The sequence below is a fragment of the Lepisosteus oculatus genome, chromosome 15 (genome assembly GCF_040954835.1).
Source record: "Lepisosteus oculatus isolate fLepOcu1 chromosome 15, fLepOcu1.hap2, whole genome shotgun sequence".
In the NCBI taxonomy this organism is placed as follows: Eukaryota; Metazoa; Chordata; class Actinopteri; order Semionotiformes; family Lepisosteidae; genus Lepisosteus; species Lepisosteus oculatus.
In genome coordinates this window covers 4,182,725-4,202,864 of record NC_090710.1, presented here as the reverse complement: position 1 = coordinate 4,202,864, position 20,140 = coordinate 4,182,725, and the positions used below count along the sequence as shown (strand labels likewise).

The 20,140-nt window shown below is 40.4% G+C and overlaps 1 protein-coding gene across 9 annotated transcripts; it reads left to right on the top strand.

Moving 5' to 3' along the window:
• The first annotated feature begins 1,223 nt into the window (after positions 1-1,223).
• ddx3xa (DEAD-box helicase 3 X-linked a) lies at positions 1,224-19,920 on the top strand. Of its 9 annotated transcripts, none has more exons than XM_069179077.1 (23): positions 1,224-1,576; positions 3,186-3,243; positions 3,656-3,703; positions 5,666-5,725; positions 6,245-6,331; positions 6,417-6,488; positions 7,812-7,898; positions 9,564-9,689; positions 10,015-10,150; positions 10,394-10,510; positions 10,614-10,713; positions 10,799-10,934; positions 12,281-12,375; positions 12,804-12,902; positions 12,998-13,158; positions 13,245-13,389; positions 13,467-13,611; positions 14,061-14,111; positions 15,427-15,608; positions 15,685-15,802; positions 16,548-16,701; positions 16,891-17,015; positions 17,228-19,920. In XM_069179077.1, the coding sequence occupies exons 1-23, from the start codon at positions 1,532-1,534 to the stop codon at positions 17,299-17,301; spliced, it is 2,421 nt and encodes an 806-aa protein (XP_069035178.1). In that variant the 5' UTR covers positions 1,224-1,531; the 3' UTR covers positions 17,302-19,920. The 9 variants fall into 9 exon arrangements, with proteins under 9 accessions (XP_069035178.1, XP_069035179.1, XP_069035177.1 ...); XM_069179078.1 differs by having other exon boundaries at positions 9,564-9,755; positions 16,891-17,009; XM_069179076.1 differs by having other exon boundaries at positions 9,564-9,755.
• The last annotated feature ends 220 nt before the right edge of the window (positions 19,921-20,140 follow it).

The window sequence follows — 20,140 nt, the reverse complement described above, 5'->3', positions numbered from 1 at the left end:
CCCGAGGTATCCCATGACTCCTTGCTGACGTGGCCCAGCTGAACATACATGGTCCCGAGGTGTCATTCCCTAACGCAGCGAGGACCAGAACTGCTCCAGTTCAGGCGGTGAAGAAAACCCGCTTCACTGAAAACAACCGCAAAAAAAACAACTGCCGTGGTTACGCGTATAGGACCAACCCATATTACTTCAGGGAAAATGAAAAACATGCTGCAAATACCACAGAAGGAAAAAAAAGTGCCAAGAGGAAACTGTGTTCAGGTTGGGCAGTGGAAAAAGCAAAAGTCTGGTTCGTGTATGGCGGGCTGGGATTTTGAGAAGGCTCCAAGATTTCGTCCTCAATGCTATTCTCCGTCTAACCCCTTTGGAAGAGCTGGAGTGTACACAGAGTCTGAGGATCGTTTCCTCTGTGGCTCATCTGTAAAAACTTAGTCATCCTCTGGGGCTGTGATGACATCAGCGTGGTTGTGTGGCTTCTGCTATGTTACCATGTGAACAAACAGAACACACAAGCTCACAACAGAACAAAACATCTTTAACAATCAAAGGCTGTTAAAAAAACATTCTCACTAGACTCTCAAGGAGGGCTTCAATAGTGACAACATTTTTTTTTATTTCCATGTCTTGTGCTCTTCTGAATTAGAATTATTTGTGAGTGTTGCCTTATCTCTTTCATGGGTCTAGTTCCTAGAGCACTTTAGGTGTTTATGAAACAAACAAAATTGACAGAAGCGTTAGATGTGCTTCACCTTCACCAATAACATCATTATTTTATTACTTTTGTTGACAATGTTGTGAAATTGAATAAATGTGTTTATATCTCATTGCCACTAATAAAATAATAATTAGAAGAAGCGCGTTCTTGTTTTGTAACTTTGTTTTAACTTTTTTGGGGATTTAAGAAAACGTTTCTTACATAATTCCTTATAGTTTTTAATTTCCTAAGATAATTAATTATAATACACCTTTAATTTCATTAAAAGATTAATTCGAGGCCCACACTCCGGTGTTTACAGCTGCCTTCTTCTCGCCTACGCAAAAAGTAAAGAACACGAACGCCTGGTCTTTCTGTCACAAGTCTTGCCATTGGCCAATTCTATGCTTTTTCGTCGTCTGCAATGGCGTCTTTCAGACATCGCGATAACTCGAGAAGCTTCCCCCCACCTTCTTTGTAAACGTGGGGGGATGGGCTTGCCAATAAAGTCTCGCGGTATTAGGCTGTGTTCTATTCCACGGGCCAGTGGAAGGTGTCGGGCAGAGAGACTCGAGTCGAGCGTAGATACGGACGTACTGCGATTTAGAGGAATTCAAAAAAGACTTCTATTCTTATATATAAACAAATATTAATTGTTACGCCTTTTTCTTTCTTTTATCTGAACCTTGGAAGAATACCAACTTCAAGAAAACCGAAGAAGGGGCAAACGAAGAGCGAGGAGAGAGGGGGGAAAAAAAATCAGCCTAACAAAGAAGACGCTTTTTTATTTTTATTTTTCTCCGCTGAAAGAAAACCAGTCCTTATTATTCTTTAGTTATGAGTCATGTGGCCGTCGAAAATGCACCCAGTCTAGATCAGCAGGTGGGTTAACGGACGCGGCCGGCCGGTGTGGCGCGGGAGGCTGCCCCGCGCGGCCCCGGCTCCCCGGCTCGAGCTGGTCAAAATGGTGGCGGGGCTGTGATGGCGGAGCTGCGCGTCTCACTGCGCCATGGCGGCTTTTGTTGGGAGCGGACGCCGGCATCGCGGTGCGCTTTCTCCGCCGGGGTCGAACTCTGTGAAGTGGTCGCAGGAGGGCTCGTCGTGTTTTAAACAGATATCGGTGTCCGTTTCCTGCCGACGGTTGTTTTTGTTCGAATGGAGCCGTGGTGTTTTAAAAAATACTACGTGTGCCCGCCCCCCCCCCTCCTGTTTTCCGTCATTTTTTCCACCATCGGCGCAGTCGATTTTTTTATATCCGTCTTCAGCACCTGATGGTGATATTCCTCATGGTATTAAAAAAAAAAAGAGTTCTAACATCTGTATTTCTTAACCGCTCAAGTGTAAAATGCGGTTTATTGTAAGAAGTGTCTTCCGTTCTGTAACTGCGTTTCTTAAAATGTCCGTTTTGTGATGGGGTGGGGGGGGGTGGACTGCGAGGTAGTTTAATGCGTTGTTCGGCCTGTTACCGTCTTAGTTTTTTTTTATTCTTCAAACTCCCGGATTGACGTAGTTATATTTGCCGGGTCCTATTTGAGATACGTCAACATAGGAAGCCGTAAACGTCTAACGAGAGATGAGTTTTTTTGGGGTGCGAAACTCGTCACAGTACCGCTGGATGGTTTATGAGTTGGGTTTCTAATCGATAGAAGAATATGCACTCGGGCGGATTTGAACCTAGTGTAAAAATGGCTTCGTATCTATAATGTCGACGCGGTGTGTGGGGGGTGGAGTAATACTGCCTTCTCAGCACATTGTAACCTGACTCTAGCGGTGTTTTTACTCTGGACCTAACCGACCAAATACCGGTCCGGCCTTTCTTGCTGAATTGTACACGATCGCATTTTTTGCCCGTGAGCCAAGGGCTTGTCAACAACACGTCTGTTCGGTTGGCGATTTCCTGTGCGGGATGGGACCGAGGCGGTTCGGGTGAAGCCGTGTCTGTCTAGTGGATCAGGAAACACGTGACCAGCCCAGGAGCCAGAACTGCTCTTTTGTTGAGTTGCCAGCCCAGTCCTCTGGGGATCGGGCTTCTCTCCTCCCACTTCTCGGAGGCCGGTGTTTTTTAACGGATGCTGAGGAGGGGGGTACGAGTTCTGTCCCTTTCGGTTTTCGATTGCAGGCCGGCTGAACTGATGAATTCGTACTCTTGGCCTGCTTTAAAAGTCACTGGGATTTTTTTTTTGTCATAGTGGAAGCCGGGGAGATCAGTCTAAATACGTGTCGACTTAAGATTTGTGTTCTGTATTTCTCTCCAGTTTACTTATAATTGGTAACTCGTGCTTCAAGCAGGCATTAATCTTTATATTGTGTATTCAAGATGGCACCCCGGGTTTCGTTTTCTCATGTTTAGGCCGCTTGCCGTACGAGCCCTGTGTGCATTTTTGTTCACTGGCTGCACTATATTGTAAACAACTTAATAAATAGCAATCGAAGAGTCGGTAGATTTTCCCGTGGATTCGAGTGATGTTTATACTGATTTCTTGTTTTCTAGCTTGCTGGCCTAGACTTGAACTCCGCAGCTGACGGACAGGGCGGAGGTGGCGCAGGCAGTGAGTATTTCAGCTCCTGGTTACAATTAATAAAGTGGTGTTGGGCTTCCCTCTGCTGGATGAATTAAATCCCTAAAGTGCTAAGGGATATTTAACTTTTAACTGCCTTTTAGTCACTTCAGGGTTGTCTTGATTATATTTAATACTTTAACATATACTGACTTTGGTGTTCATCAGGGTTGGGAATAGTTTTGAAGACTTGTGAAACTGTTAAGTATAGTGTCTTCTAGCTTCGTGAAAACTAGAGCTTTAAAAGATATTACATTGATTAAGCCTGAAGTTGTGTAGTACAACACATGGCCATCTGCATTTACACCATGTACAAGTGGTCATGTCAGTTAATATTTCAGACCACATGATCACTGTTTAAAATATGTTTCTATAAGGGTTTTTGTATTTTGTTTACGTTTAGGACGTTACATTCCACCTCACTTACGGAACAAGGAGGCTTCCAAGAATGGTAAGTGCTGACCAATCCTTCTTTCCTTTGAGAAGAGTTGGGAATATGGTTTAATAGCCGAGACTGTTTGCTTAAGCTCATTCATGTACAAATTTCTTCTACCGACCCAGCCAACTTGGAATTGTTTTGGAAAAGGTTTGCATTTTGTTATTAATGTCAGATGTCATAGCACTATGTACAATCTGATGCATATTTACATTTGCCAAGAGCTATCCTCAATCCCACAGTAAATGAACTTGCTCAACCTGTGATGCCACAAGTTTTTTTTTTTGTTTATTATAACATCCTCTTGTAATCCCCAAAGCATAATACAAGGAGGAAGTAAATAAAACAAGGTTTGGGTGCAGATACAATTTGTTTAACATTATGTTATACTTCAACCTACTAGTACATAGACCTTGGGTACTTTAGTGTTTTAGAATGTAAAGCTGTATTATAGGTACAGTTATCTGCACCTGGTATTTGTGAAACTGAAGTTTTTTTCCCCCTCAAAAAATGAACTCCTTTGAAGGTTTTAAATGCTTCTGGGCAATTTGGCATCGCTCATCTTGCTTTTAGTACTTGATTCTCGTGAATTAACAGATTGCCTCAGGAATTTTGTGATCTTGGCATATTATGGGCAGCAATCTCGGTGTAGCTTTAATGGTGAGGAGAGCCTAGAAAATACTAAAGCAATGTTGAGTTGCGGTTTCTGGTTTAGAGGGGTGTCAGTACTGCATTCACTTCAGTCACTGGGACTGGTATGGCAGGCCACAGCTGAAGTGGCCTTTAGTTGTCCTCTTTATTAGAAATAAGGTTTACATGTTTGTTGGTCAGCCAGAGTATTGCTGCTGAAAATGGAAATTCTGTATATAAGTGTAGTTGGCAACCACTTGTGAGGTGTGGATAGCTCTGGGGGCAAAACGTCAAATTTGTTCCATGACTTACATTTTTGCCCATTAATAGTTGCTTCAATGACTAGATCTGAGTGAAGCCTTTAAGGCAATAAGATCAGTGTTCCACCTAGGAGTTTGACCCTTAACACATTTTGAGTCAAGATTTTTGACCACTTCTAAAGACTGTTGTGTAGTATCACATTTGAATGAATGGGGAAGTGTTGACCTTTGTTTAGGTTTTGGAATCTTCACTTTCTTGTTGGTTTTACCTGTTGTGATGTTTGTCATACCAGCACAGCAGATGTAGAAAATATCAAATCAGACAGCGATATTAAAGAGTATTGGTGATTGTGTACTGATCAAAATTTGCATCATGATGCCACTTTGAACCTTGTTGCTTTCCTTGCTCAGCTTGGTTTTTAGTTGGCCCTTAATTTGCATTTCCTGATTCATTGAACATAAAGAGGAACCATTATCTTAATTACCATCTCCTCTAATTAAGAAATACTGTTTTAGTGACATTGATCACTGAAGTCCCTGGTTGTATTGGCATAGGTAGTGTCTGTAATTGGACATAAGAAACTGTTGGTAACCCCACATTACCAGCAGTTTTGTTATATGCACTGAACCCCATTTTATAATTGCATGTTCCTACAAATAAAAACGTGGATCTGAATTTGAGTGTCCTTTTTCCTTGTCCCATTTAATGTTAGACTATCAGGATGTTTTCTCCTTGGTCTGCAGATGGTTTATAATGAAATCTGACCACCGTGAAATGATGCATTTCTTTTTGTAGCTCACCTTTTTGTGTGTGTGAAAAGGTTGACATGCCAACAGGATCTGTTAATTTCCAATTTAATGTGGCATCATGTGGCTACTTTAAAGTTTTGAGTTTTAAATGGACCCAGTTTTGTACCCAACATGGTAACATTGGTGGTGATTCTTATTCAGTAATGGTGCTTGGTGTTTGTCATTTGTACTGTCAGTAGAAATGCAAATCTGTTCAGTTGGCTATATACAACTGCTTGTTTTGAGCTCCTGAATTCAAGTGCAAGCAAGGGTAACATCTTGACTTTCTTTCCTACAGCAGGAAATGCTTATTCTTCTGGTAGACAGAGCGGTTATTCAGTGCTGTCAGTAAGGAGCTGTAAGTGTTAATGACAGCTTTTGCACAGGGAAGCTCTGCATTAGCTTATGCATGACTTTTCAAAATTTAAGATGTTAAAGTGCAAACCTTCAGTGGATAGTTTTTGTGCAGAGATGTTTTTCTTAAGCCCGATTTTAGGGTTATCTTTTGGGATGGACTGAATTGCAATCTGATATACCTGGGGTGTACTGGTTACTTTTTGATTAAGTAGGAAAATGGGGTGGCATGATATCTTGGTACCTTAAGGCAGCAGGAGTGGGGAATGCCTGATGCTCCCCTTTCACTGCAGTTGATTTGCTGAAGTGCAAATTTTGATTTGTTACTATTGTAAGGGTGTACACCTTGATCTAGTTATAGTTAAGCAGTATGTGTAAAATCTAGATCACAGTGGCTTTCACATAACGTTCTTTGGCTATGCCTTGGCCTTTAGGCTCTCTGCATGGCGTAAGAGTTTGCTATGTACATGCTGGAGTACATGCTTCTGCTTTATAGAATCTTAAGTTAAAGTTGTTTTCCAAGTTTCTTCTAAACAGTACCATCAAACCTGGCATCCAGAATGCAAGCACAAATCTAAACATACAAGGGGATGGAATGACTATAGGACTGGTAACTATTAGTAAAGTCTCTTTAAAGTTTAAATTTTCTGTTGTTGTAATGAAGTTTTCATGAAGGGCTTTGTACTTCTGCATAGGTTTCCCGAGATATCCTTCCCAGGACCATTCCTTTTTTCAAACCTTCAATGGTGGCTGGCCAGTCAGAAGTGGTATACTGGAATTTGAATGCATGTGATCTGACCTTAACACGGCACACTTTCAGCTTTTCCCAGTTCATGGATTTTTAAAAGTAAATCCATATTGGTTTTTAAATCGCAATATAAAATTCATGAACTTGGTTTAGTTAGTTGTTGGAGCATGCTTCTAATGTACTTATTGGGGGAAAGACATGTAGGTTCTGCATGCTGTGCTGTAAAACTTTCTTGGTGGTTAAGAATTTAATATTCACTACCAAGTAGTGTAGTTCAGTTGGCTAATAAGATTAAGACCAGTTTTGCTGATCGAGTGGTACAAATATTCTATTGTCTTTGTCAGTGGGGTTAGCTTTCCAGGTCTCCTTAGTTGGGGAAATGAGCTGTAGTGGTGAACGGCTTTCTCTGTAAGAGCTCTTAACTGTGCAGTAGAGTTGGGCAGTGATCCTGTTTAACCATTATTCATTGATCCTATGAATGCAGATCATTTAGTCTTACTGAAGGTATTTCAGTTTTTGTTCAAGTTGATACTTGGTTTAATGTGATGGTGAGAATCTGTTTTTGTTTAAAATGGAAGTTTTGGAATCTTTTTTTTTTTTTTTTTAGCTGTGACAACCAAAGAGCTCTGAGTATGATCCTCTTTTATTAGTGGAATCTTTACTGCCCAAATCCTTGATTTATCTATAGAATAAAGTTGGGATCAAATGATTTAGTATTGATGCTCTATCTGAGTTTCTAGTCAATTGGAACAAGTTAGACATTTCTAACTTGTTTTATATGTTGGAATACGGTTTATTAAAGCTACGAATTCTAATAGGAGACCCAGGTGTGCTTGGGTAGAACACTTACCAGTTGTACTCATGTTTTGCATGGCTTTTGAGACTGACTGAACTAACGTTCAAATTAAGTGTCATATCAAACGTTTAGTAAAGTTTTTAAGTCTTAACTCCATTGTAGTACATTATTGCATTCAGAAGCTTAATTGTTGTACTGACCCTTCATATTCTTGGATTTAAGACCTATAATTTTCTACAATTGAGTAGGAAGGATTTTAAGTTGTAGTCCTGAGCTGCTTGAGAACATGACTGTAGGTAAAAATCTTTAATGGCCTTAGTAAAATGTGTTAAGAGTATGGCGTTTGACGTTTTGCTATACACAATATTGCAGTAAGTTTAGTTTTGTTATTGCAAAATATCAAAGTAACAAGCATTGCTGAACTTTAAGTGTGCTGTGATCCAACGTTTGAGCACTTTTTGATGTGGAATGTGTATTCTTACTTCTTGCTTGAACAAACAGACTGTAGTGTAGAATCGGGTTTGTAACCATGTTTGTTGCTTCCAGCCTCTCCTGCCCTAACTGATAGCAGTATGACCACCGATGGGAATGATGATGACACAGCCAGTGTCCTCAGCTGGGCTGATCGCTGTGGTAAATGTTACAGTTAAGGAGTGGCATGACTCCCTGCCCCCATCACTTGGTTCCAACTGAATCCCTTTTAAATGAAGGAGTTGTTGATTTTTTTTTTTTCATTGCAGTAGGGAATGTAAGAATACTTTTTTGTAAATAGTCCCTGAGCATTTCTTGTTCCTACTGGGGGATATTTTCCCTTGGCTGGCTCACTTTAGCTGCGTGTGCAGCTATTTGCGCTCCATGAACTTGCTTAGCCAGCAATCTGTCTGTGAGTTCTTTCCAAGCATGGCTGAAACCAATGTCCTCATGTTGTAGAAATGAGATATAGTACTTTTTTTTTACAGGAACATAGAGTAAATGCTTAACTAGAGTAAGCACTTAACAGAAGATGCAGAATCTGGATGCAAGACATTTTAAGATGGTAGAAATATCACCTTGTCTGGTGCCATAAACAAGGCTGGGTCTCTTGAACCTAAGATGACTTGTAAATGGTGAAACTCCCTTCTGACCTGGCATGGCCCCAGTTGTTGGGCTGGTACTGGAAAGAAAATACAAGTTAAAGAAGAAGATGTGCGATACCCTTCCTTAGTGTAGTGACTGGGAACACTGATGTTGGAATGCTATCCTTGGGATGAGACCTTAAACAAGTCTTGCCTAATGTGCTGATAAAGATCTATGACACTGTCTGTGGAGGGGAAGTTTTGTCTGTGGCAGTTAAATTTATGACTGGAATGCATTAGACTTAAAATTCAGGTTCTTGAATCAGTGGGGTGTAGTAGCTTCATTACTGTGCAGCAAAACCTGCTGAAAGTGATCACATATTGGCCATTGAATAGGTAGTCAGTCCTACAGATGTGATATTGAAGTTGTGCACCAGAGAAATGTCACTGGTACACTTGTGACTGTTTGGATTTGAATCGAAATTGGTCATCCATCACTATACGTACTGGCTGTTCTGTTTGCTTTTAATTCATGGCTTCCTTAATTTGAACATCTTGCAACATGTGAAATGATATCATGATCTAAATAAGGGGTTGGTAAAACTTCAGCCTTTTGGGCAAATCAAATGCCCTGCCTACACATTAATTATTCAGGATAATTTTCCAGCAAAGTGTGCTGACCCCTGCAAACACAACAATACAATTAAAAAATGGGAATCTGGACTTTTTAGATTGATAGGATCATAAGCGTCTTAGCTTCTTGAACGGAGAAGCTTAGTGACTCAATGTGGAACCCACCCATATTTTTCTTTTGTAGTCTTGATGTACTTTTTGTAATGCTTTGCTATGCGCTGGAATCCCATGTTGGCTTGTTTTTGCATTTATTTTTATGGTCACCAAAATCTTAGTAGGCTTAGTAGATCTGCTGGGTTGAAAATGATATCCCCCTGTAGTCTCGGGTTTTCGATAGTTTCCTGCGAGGTAGTTTTTGAGATTTGATCTACTGAAATTTTTAAAATGGCCTTTTGATTTACGTTACAGAAAACTTTGGGTTTACTGTTCATTCTGCAAAATGATTAACTTACACCTTTCTTGTAGTAATGAGACTAATGCTGTGGTTATGGTTGTGATGTGGAGTCCTGTATGTCTAAATTGGACTTTATCACGCGTGGAAAGTTTTCTTGCAGCTGCACGGATTTCTTGGTCTAAGCAAAGTATGTACTAATCTTTATTTTAAACCTAGATTCTCCAGGTTGGGACGGTGGACGAAGCAATGGCTATGTGAACGGATACCATGATGGCAGGGATAACCGGATGAATGGTGACCGCAACAGCTTTGGGGGAAGAGGACCCTCCCGTGGTGACCGAGGTGGGCGTGGAGGGTATCGTGGAAACAGGAGCACTGGTTCCTTTAACCAGTCCCAGCCTAGCACAGGTGAAAAGCTCATTTTGATTGGTTGCTATTGCTCCCAATTCTAGATTCAGTTTTGCCTGAGGGCATATCTCATGATTTGAGGGAAAGCATTAGTCTTTCTATAGTCACATTTCCATTTGCTGAGCTACACCATTAACTTTAGTGAAGTGTGTTGGGTTGGGAGTGCATCACCTGGTGCCTTAGTCTGTTTTCATTGAATGTAGAGCTATAAGAACTGGTCTTTCAAAATGCATTAATATTTTGACGCAAATGTCTTTAGGCTTTGGTTATGATAAAGACAATAGTGGATGGAATTCCTCCAAAGACCAAAGGGACCCCTATACTAGCTTTGGAGGGCGCAATGATAGAGGAAAGTCGTCATTCTTTGGTGACCGTGGATCTGGATCAAGAGGGAGGTGAGTTAAAGAGTTTTGTAAAGACATCTTTCTAGGCTTAAGTGAGGTTATCCACCTTCACTTTTTTGGTGCATTAGTAATTCTGGATGGTGATGTATTCTGTGCCTTTTTATGGACAAGCATAACATGGTTTGGTAATGAGCCAAACCTGTTCCTAGCTTAAGTTGGTAAAAGCAAAAATACTTGCCAGGTTAAGAAACAGACCTGTGGAAGAGAACTTAAATGAGCGGTTTGGTTTTACAGGTATGACAGAGGGGGCTTTGGATCTCGGGAAGGTGGAAATAGCCGGTGGATCGAGGATTCTGCCCGGGATGAAGAGGATTGGTCAAAGCCAACATCACCAAATGACCGCCTTGAGCAGTGAGTGTTGCATGTTTTTCAGCTTAGATCTGGACGTAGCTTCAGTAAGATCATTAAGTTTCTGTTCCTAAACTTGTGCATCTGGCTCACTTTTCTTTTCCAGAGAACTGTTCTCTGGAAGCAACACTGGGATAAACTTTGAGAAATATGATGACATTCCTGTTGAGGCTACCGGTTCAAATTGTCCTCCACATATTGAGAGTGTAAGCTCTGTTTATTCCCTGAGGTTTAATTTGTTGTTTTAAATGTTATATTCTTAGTTAAACTTGATTACATTTGCATTTTTAGTTCAGCGACGTTGAAATGGGAGAGATCATCATGGGAAACATATCCCTGAGTCGTTACACTCGCCCCACTCCTGTTCAGAAACATGCTATTCCAATCATCAAGTCAAAGAGAGACCTGATGGCTTGTGCCCAGACAGGTAAGCGCTTCAATTGATAAAGCCATGAAAGGCATTACTATTAATGAAAACTAAGAAGCTTACTGAACCAGATTTACATTTGCAACAATGCTTGTTTTAGTGTCATTGTGTTGGGTTGCACCTTTATTTGGGTCAGGAGCTGTTCAAAGAAGTTAAATGCCTGTATAGCACATTTTAGACAAGGCCCTAGCAGATTTAGCAGGGAGATTTTGTTTATAGTTCCTAGGAGGCTCTAGTATCCTGGAATTTTAAAACATTTAAATGCTTAAAAATTAATGACTTGCATTTACTTGGTTCACCTAGTGTTGTGTGAAAGGTATTTGCTTTAATATTTGGGTTACTGAACAGATCTATTTTAAGTGGAATGAGTTCAGCCATGAGGTGATATACAGAAAGCAACTGGGTCTTCTTTTTGACATTTTAGATACTAAGTATATGATTACTTGACAATTTAATTATCCACTTTGATGAAATATTAAACTAAAACTAAATATTTGGAGTTCTGTATGACAACCTGAGACCCTCAACTTGCTTTATATCCCCAAAAGGAAAGTGACTAGCCTAAATAGTGAGCTGTAATTGTATGTGATCTTGATGTCAAAAAGAAGCAAACTTGTTTGCTTGTTCATTTAAAAAATCAACTGTTTTGACAGTTATGTTCATGGTTAGGTATCTCTTCCTTTTCCCTCAATGAATAATGCCTATTTCAGTTTTTGCAGTAAGGGTCTGCGTGTTCCAGGCGTTCATTTAGTTTCCAGGGGAGCCAAGGGATGCCACGACAAACAGGGTGGACACATCCAAATGGGTCAGGATGGAGCAAACAGTGCATCCCAAAAAGAGACCTGGGTGGGCTACGTGCCTACTCATGCACACCAGTATACCCTAGTCCTGGAGGTTTATTTTCACTGAGCCCGTTGCTTTTGGCACCTTAATCTGCTCAGCAAGCTCTAGAAGTGTACTTGAAGGTGATAATGTCCTATAGGTCTGGCTAAATATTAAAGATGCCAGTCTTATGATGTTTGAACTTGGCCAGTTAGGAGCCAAATGAGCCTATTGGCTCATTAATTGCATTATCAAGTTTATTTGCTTATACTCTGATTGTAGCAAATGCAGACTTTAGTTTCACTTTATGGCGACTTCACTTTTCCAAAACCATACTAAATGAAACTGGAGTAATCCAGTGAGGTGCTGGTAAGAATTGGGGTAATTCTATCCATAAGTGTAGTGTAGTGAATGCTGCAGTGTTCAGTGTGCTTTTGATTGCAAATTGAATTTAATGTTAATATAACTGTATTGTCTTTGTAAACCTTGCTTAATGTAATGCTTTATTTCAACTTGATTTTCAGGCTCTGGGAAAACGGCTGCCTTTTTACTACCTGTACTGAGTCAGATATACACTGAAGGTCCAGGAGAGGCATTACAAGCTGTTAAGAGCAACCAGGTAGTACTGTACACCTTTGAGTTCAGAGCTATTGTGTAAACATAGGAGTGGCCCACAAAAAGGCAGATTGGTTCCTATAGTTCAGACATTTTGATTCTGTCCTTTGACATGAGCTGACTGGAGCTAGAAACTCAAGAGGTGGCCTACAGTTTGACAAGCAACTGATGAGGGAGGGAAGAACCAGTTTTGTAGAGCAAACCATCATTGATGGGCATCTGTGCCTACACTGTTGTCAGTGAGGTTCATCTTTATTTCCATTTCATGTTAAGCTTTTTCCATAGGCACTGTGGGATAAGTGCATGGTCTTTATCTTCTCCTTATGCTCAAATGAGTGCTAAAGTTATATTTCTAGTGCACCATTATATTGTTTCCAGGCATTTTATACACCCCGAATCTGAATTCCTGTTTGTAAATGTGCCTGTTTTCAGGAAAATGGGAAGTATGGACGCCGCAAGCAGTATCCAATTTCTTTGATTTTGGCCCCTACTAGAGAGCTGGCATTGCAGATCTATGATGAAGCCAGAAAGGTGAGTGCACTTACATTCAGAGCTTTGTCATGATTTTTTAGAACAGTTTGGTGAAACGCCTATTTGATCTGTACTCACAACTGCTTTCATTGCAGTTTTCGTATCGCTCCAAAGTTCGCCCATGTGTTGTGTATGGCGGTGCCGACATCGGGCAGCAGATTCGGGATCTGGAGCGAGGTTGTCATCTCCTGGTGGCTACACCTGGTCGCCTTGTGGATATGATGGAGAGAGGAAAGATTGGCCTGGATTACTGCAAGTGAGTAGACTGTCGAGAGGAAAACGTGTACATTGACCTCTGATCCTCTATGTACTTATCTAGAAACCCTTTTGCTTACCTTTCAGTTATTTGGTTTTGGATGAAGCTGACAGAATGCTTGACATGGGTTTTGAACCCCAGATCCGACGTATTGTTGAGCAAGACACCATGCCTCCAAAAGGACTCCGTCACACAATGATGTTCAGCGCTACCTTCCCTAAGGAAATTCAGGTACAATTTTAATCATGGCAGCAATCAATCTTTAAGGGATTCCTTTTGAGTTTACTAAAAAATAAGTGCATTTTCAGATCCTTGCTCGCGATTTCCTGGATGAGTACATTTTCTTGGCTGTGGGCCGTGTTGGATCCACCTCTGAGAACATTACTCAGAAGGTTGTCTGGGTGGAAGAAAGTGATAAGCGGTCCTTCCTGCTTGATCTTCTGAATGCAACAGGTAAAGATTATTCCCATGCTGGTGTTTTACTTATATCTGGGACAGTAGGTTTCACTTGTTTGATGTGTTAAGATGGAGGGTGTGATTGAGGAAAGTTAAGAATGGAGCTATGGTGCAAGTTAGACTTTGCAGCCTCTGGTTCAATGTTTGTTACGGAAATAAGTATTGTATAGTATTTGCCAGTGAGCTGGCTTTTGAAGACTAGTCTTGGCCTGCTTTTGATGGAAAATGGTCAAGTGCAGGCAGGCTGTCCAGCAAAGCTTAAATACTGTAGGAAGAATCTGCTCACATTTTATTTGTGGAGTTGAGGAGGGCTTCCAGATGGCCTCTTAACGCCTCTTTCCATTTGTAAGTGTTATAGATCTGTTTTTAGAAGCTAGAAATGCATTGACTGCTAGTTCTGATTTAAAATATGCAACATTTATCGCGAGATTTGGTTTTATTCAAAGTAATTCCGAGTGAGGTACAGGAAAACGCAAGTGAAAACTCCGAAAAGACTGGTAAGTAGGCCATTTGTTCTGCCTACGAAGTAGTAGAATGCCTCATTTAATTTTTTGAACTTGTTCAGTTCCATTATCCTTTTTTTGTTTGACAATACATCATTCATGGCTTATCAAGACAGTAACGCAGAGCAACTAAGGTTGAAGTAAATTCTATTCAATACATGAATAGAATATGAAGTACATGTATTTTCAGGTTGCCCGTTGATGTAATGCTGAGTTGCAATTTTATGCCACTGTATAGGCACTCCTCAGATCAATATTCCTTATTTATTGAAATGAAGAATAGACTATAAAGGTCATGGGAAATAACAGGCTGAGCGTTGCTGTCTTTTTTTTTTTCTACCTACCAGTGAAGTGACTTTTCTTAATTTGAGCAGCAGTCATCAACTGCTTTGTAATTTAGCCATGTCTGGTTTATTCAGACTTGGAAGTTCTCCAGTCTGGTTAGTGATCTTTCTACTATTTGTAAAATAAGTACCGTTCAGCAGCTGAGTGAAGTCCTTAGTGTCCCCCTTTTTTTACAAATTGGGGAGCATTATCACAAACTGTACCATTACAATCGATACAAGTATTTAAAATACTTAGGCAATAAGTCAACCCAACACTTCTTCAGAATTAACAGAGGCAGCAATTGGAAAGTTACAAGGAAGTGTTAAAAACCAAGAACAGGTGGCAGATCTTTAAAGGGTTGCGCAAGTATGGGTCAAGCTGTGGTGAAGTTAAAATCTTAAATGTTTGTTTGGATAAAAATCTTGCATTCGTTAACTCTGAAATGGGGCAAGATGGGCCAAAAGTCCTAATCTTGTGTATCATTGTTGCTCAATTGGCAATCCTATTTTGAAATTCAGGGGTAAGTCACTTCATGTGGATATGAAATGTCTTTTTTTTTTTTCCCCCTCCCTCACTCGTGCACCTCTACACCATAGCTTTTGCTGTGATGGCCATTAAAGAAACTTAAAAGTACCCTGTGACAAACATTGAACCCCCATTAGGAGTAGTCATGCAGACAATTGTATGTCTTGGAACAATAGTCAAAGTTCCTTGTCTGAATGGCTCCTTGTACGGTTTCATTTGGTACTTCATCTTAATGGTTGTCAGTTATGGCAAAACTGCTTTTGTTCATGTATCCTACATCTAGCTCCCAGTTCTGTGCAAGCGGTTTTTCCCTTGTGAAAATGTAGATCTCAATAAGTATTAGTTTTAAAAAATTATAGTGCTTATTGAGACATACAAATAGCTACTTATGACCACCGCTCCTCCCTTGATTGTATAAATATAAGAAACTTGTTCAGTGATTATGGTTTGCTTACAGGCAAAGATTCTTTGACCCTGGTGTTTGTGGAAACTAAGAAGGGTGCAGATGCACTGGAGGACTTCCTGTACCGTGAAGGGTATGCCTGCACCAGCATCCATGGGGACCGCTCACAGCGAGACCGAGAGGAAGCGCTGCATCAGTTTCGTTCAGGAAGATGCCCCATCTTGGTTGCCACTGCTGTAAGTGTAGTTATTTTCCCTCCCAATATTGACCTTCTTTTCCCAAGCATCAAGACTAACCTTTTCTGTTTTTCAGGTGGCTGCTCGAGGTTTGGACATTTCCAATGTGAAACACGTCATCAACTTTGACCTCCCTAGTGACATTGAGGAATATGTTCACCGCATTGGCCGTACTGGCCGTGTTGGAAACCTGGGTGAGTTTATAGTGAAATCGGCAGTGTGTTCCATGTTGCTGCCTAGATTGATTAGGATGGTCCCCTTCATTGTAGATGGAATCAATTCTGCCATGAAACATTCCCAGGACCTTAATTGCCTGTAAGAGACTGATTAGGGAACACTTTCCCTAATGTGGGTGCATGCTGGCAATAATGTGATTATACGAGATACCAGCGTATGCCAGATCTAATCACATGCACAGGGTAAAAACAGTTGAGGAATCAATGCACAAGATACTGGCATTTCTTATGCATTGGCTTTAGTCCAACTTTCTTATGCAACAGAGCTCTGGTACTACATTTTCAGTTGTTGGAGAGATTGATATAAATATTGCAGATACAATGAGTGACGAGGGTTAAGCATTCTGCTGTGATGCAAAAGAACAGGAAAGCTATTTCTCTGGAACAAAACTGTTATAAAACTATGTTCTGTAGTGGAAAAATACTGTCTTGCAAAAATGTTGGATCTCATCACTTACTGTAAATACTGATACGTGTTGTCTTTTAAAAAAACTCTTCGGTTTTAAATTGCAAACATGCATTGAAGCTAATATGACCAGTTACTATACTTTGCAAGTCTGACCCATATACCCCTTAATTCCCATTGAACCAGTGCTTGCTATAATGTGGTTTACCACTATTGTGTTAGAGCAGACTTGGCTATTGGATTTTGTGACTGTAGCAGGAAGCCTGAATTGTGCTCATTGCATTTAATTCCTTTTAGGCCTGGCAACCTCATTCTTCAATGAGAAGAACAGCAACATAACCAAGGACCTCCTTGATATATTGGTAGAAGCCAAACAGGAGGTTCCATCCTGGCTGGAGAGCTTGGCTTATGAGCAACAGCACAAGAGCAGCAGCCGTGGTCGGTCTAAGAGGTATTGTTTTCCTCTGTTCCTGTGTTCCTTGTTTCTGACTGCTAATCGAACAGTTCTTGTAATCTGAAGCATGTCAGATTGCAACTGCTGGTGCTTTGCATCACAGCTTTCAGCTTTATAAAGCTTTTTGGACGGCCAAAGCACATGGGGCGCACTAGAATGACATCGATCATGTGCTTTCTCTTAAAGGTTTTCTGGAGGCTTTGGTGCCAGAGATTACCGTCAGAGTAGCAGCAGCAGCAGCAGTTTTGGCAGCCGTGGAAGCCGTAACACTGGAGGTCATGGTGGGAGCAGAGGATTCGGTAGTGGTAAGGGTTGGTTTTTTTCTCTCCTGATTGGGGGGGGAGAACTTTCCTGTTTGCTAAACCTTTGCCTGAACTGCATTGCCTCATAAGTGTCCATAACTCTTATGTAGAAAACAAGACTTTTCAGTTGATGTATTGTTAATCTACCATCTATGTCCCATTCAACAGTTTTTTCTGTTTTTGTTTCTTTTGGCTTTATCTTATCACTTTCTCTTGTTCAGGTGGCTTTGGAAACTTCTACAACAGCGATGGTTATGGTGGAAATTACTCCCAAGTTGATTGGTGGGGCAACTAAATCGAAGACCTGTTAGCAGTGGAAGTCACCATGCCAAACTAGCTGAATGGAAACCACATGTAACTTAGCCAGACTATACCTTGTGTAGCTTCAAGAACTCGCAGTACATTACCAGCTGTGATTCTCTGAGAACATTTTAAAGGGAGCTTAAAGCATTTGAAGATGGCCTGCAAGAGACCCAGAGCATCACACCTTAGATGAAGAGACACAACATGGCTGCTGATATCAATGCCTCTAGAATCTTGGACTCTATAGTTTTCAACTGCACTTCATTTCTTTGTAAACTGAGGATCATTTGTTTGTTAATGTACTGTGCCTTTAACTTTAGACAGGATTTTTTTTATTTTTAATGTCATACTGGCTGAATTTAGCCATGATCTCAGTTGTTTTTGTAAGGCATAAAAGCGTGTACTAAATCAAACCTTGGCAAATCCTGGGATGATATGACTTGAGTGAGTCATTATTCCATTTGAACTTCAAATTGTCACAGGGACATCAGGTTATCAAGTAGCCTGCATTTTTAAAGGCTTGAGTACAAGCAGCTTGTAAAACCATCACAGAAGCGTTTGATTAAAGGTATTGATTCCTTGTGTGGCAACAATAATGTATCTGAAGAGTTCTGATTTATTTTGCTCACTCTATCCTGGATAGGTACCTACTAGGGATAATGGTAGTCTTCAAAAAGCCATTCCAGGTGTGATCTTAATATTCTTACGAGTAAACCAGTGTTGTAATGCGCTGGATTCTAGGCAGAACACATGCTGGGATTTGTTACTCCACTTCTTGCAATTGACTTGACAGTGTTAAGGCAGCTAGTTAAGTACCACAAGCTAGCCATTAAGCAGGGCGGTATTTTTTTTGTTTTTCCCTTTAAACCGTTTTAAGGGGCAATTGAAAAACTTGATTCGTTTTTTAATGTTTATAAACTTTACATATGGTTGATCTTAAAGTGACAAATGCCTGCCGTGTTGAAACTGAAGTTGGATGGCTATATAAGGACCACAACACCGAAGCAGCCCTGCAGCGCGTCATGGCTGGCTCGGTTTTATACGCATGCTAGTGTTGGTGTTTTTTGGTCAAGGGGATAAAATGAATTCTGCAGCAGGCTTTATTTTATTACAAACGTATATACATCTTCTCTTTTCAAGCTGCGTTAAAATTCCGAAAGACCATCCTCGGCTTTAATATAGATATGGTTCCTTTAACAACGAAGGCTTTGCTAGGGATCATAGAGGTCAGGGATGTACTAAGAACTGCACAAGGTGTTGCCTGTGGCATTCAGAGTGCGGTTTGGTGCGCCACAGTTTTAGTTGCATAGGTTTCCATTACATATACTGGCTGTGTATTCCACTAGATCTGGCCAAAGACGGGGTTTTTTCCCTCCTGATGGTACATGAATGCTGTCAACTCCTTTTGGAGTTAATCTGCCTTGATGTGTATTTAAAATCATTGGCCAGGGAGCCGGCATTAGCTTCTTTTCGTTAAAGGCGGTATGGGGGAGGGGAGACCATGGCATTTAACTTAAGTGCAATAGATTTATTCTCAAGTGTGTTGTGCCTTGAAAAATTATGATTTGAAGCGGATGCACTGACAGTATTGAGGTAACTTAAGATGAATGGTGCTATTTCAGTTAGGTTTAGGCCCTTGTATGTCATGCCCATCAGGTTTTACAAAAAATTTTATTGCACATCTAGAGTTTTATATAAATGTCTTGTGTGCGTGTCCTTAAGCTTCCAAATAATGTGTGTGGATTGTGAAACGCAGCTTGTTTACAAAAGGGGAAGGGGGTTGATACTTAACCAGGATTTATTTGGGACCAGGGGGATTAGCAGTTGGGAATTTAGCTATTTGCACACAGATTTCTAGATTCTACTTTTTTGCTGCTAGTTTTGTGTAATTTATTAAGCATTTTTTGAAAAATATTTATTTTTATAAGCCTAAAAGTGATTCTTTGAAAGTTTCAAGAAACTTGACCAAAAGACAGTACAAAAACACTGGCACTTGAATGTTGAATGTCACCCGTATGCGTGAAATTTATATATTTCGGGGTAGTGTGAGCTTTTTAATGTTGAAGTCATATTGGACTCAGTCGATCCACACCTGTTACTGGCCTTGTGGCCAAACGTTTCTATCGAAGTCTAAATTGGCTATCAAAATTTGAAAAACCATGCCAAGGTTTGGATAAAAGTTATCAAAATAATAGAAACACATTTCCTAAATGTTATCTGCTCAGAGTGTCCAGATTCTCCAATTGTGTGTTTGAGTTTTTTTTTTTTCCAGTGAACGTCTGGCACATGGCAATCTTTAAACATGTGGTTATTCTCTATTGTTGCATTTGCGTATTTGGTGCTTCAGGTGTTCTGTAGAATATTCAGCAAGTTTTAGCTGCAGCAATAAGTCTTACATAAGGTTGCGGAGTTCAACAGAGGGGCAAAGAGATTGCTGGTAACTTTTGATGGGAGGGGGAAGCTTTCCAACTTGCTAAATGTTTGTAATGGAACACCTGGGCTCAGACTTAGTATTTGCTTTATGTACTAGTTTAGGAGCTATGCACTGCATGAGATGACTCAGCCGTGCGTTTGTTGTATGATTTTATCAAAAATAAAAGTTTGAAATGCATTTTTTCAGTTATTTTCAATTTTCGAGATTTGTTTTGTTCTGCCTGTTCAAAATGAAATCTTCCATCACTTAACTCTAGCTTGAGCCGGGTGAATTTGCTTTTCTAGATGAGTATAGAAATCCTGTTATCAAAGTTCCTGTCAGATAAACTAGGGGTAACATGTTCCAAGTAGCTCTTCATGTGGGAGGTGGCTGGAACGAACCGCTGACTTATTTGGTG

What these genes read in the sequence shown, in the direction of transcription:
- ddx3xa (XM_069179076.1), top strand. Translation starts at nt 1,532, where the DNA reads ATGAGTCATGTGGCCGTCGAAAATGCACCCAGTCTAGATCAGCAG. An exon ending in AGTGCTGTCAGTAAGGAGCT is followed by an intron (nt 5,726 to 6,244) that starts GTAAGTGTTAAT and finishes TTGTTTTCCAAG; the next exon opens with TTTCTTCTAAACAGTACCAT. An exon ending in TGAAAACTCCGAAAAGACTG is followed by an intron (nt 14,112 to 15,426) that starts GTAAGTAGGCCA and finishes GTTTGCTTACAG; the next exon opens with GCAAAGATTCTTTGACCCTG.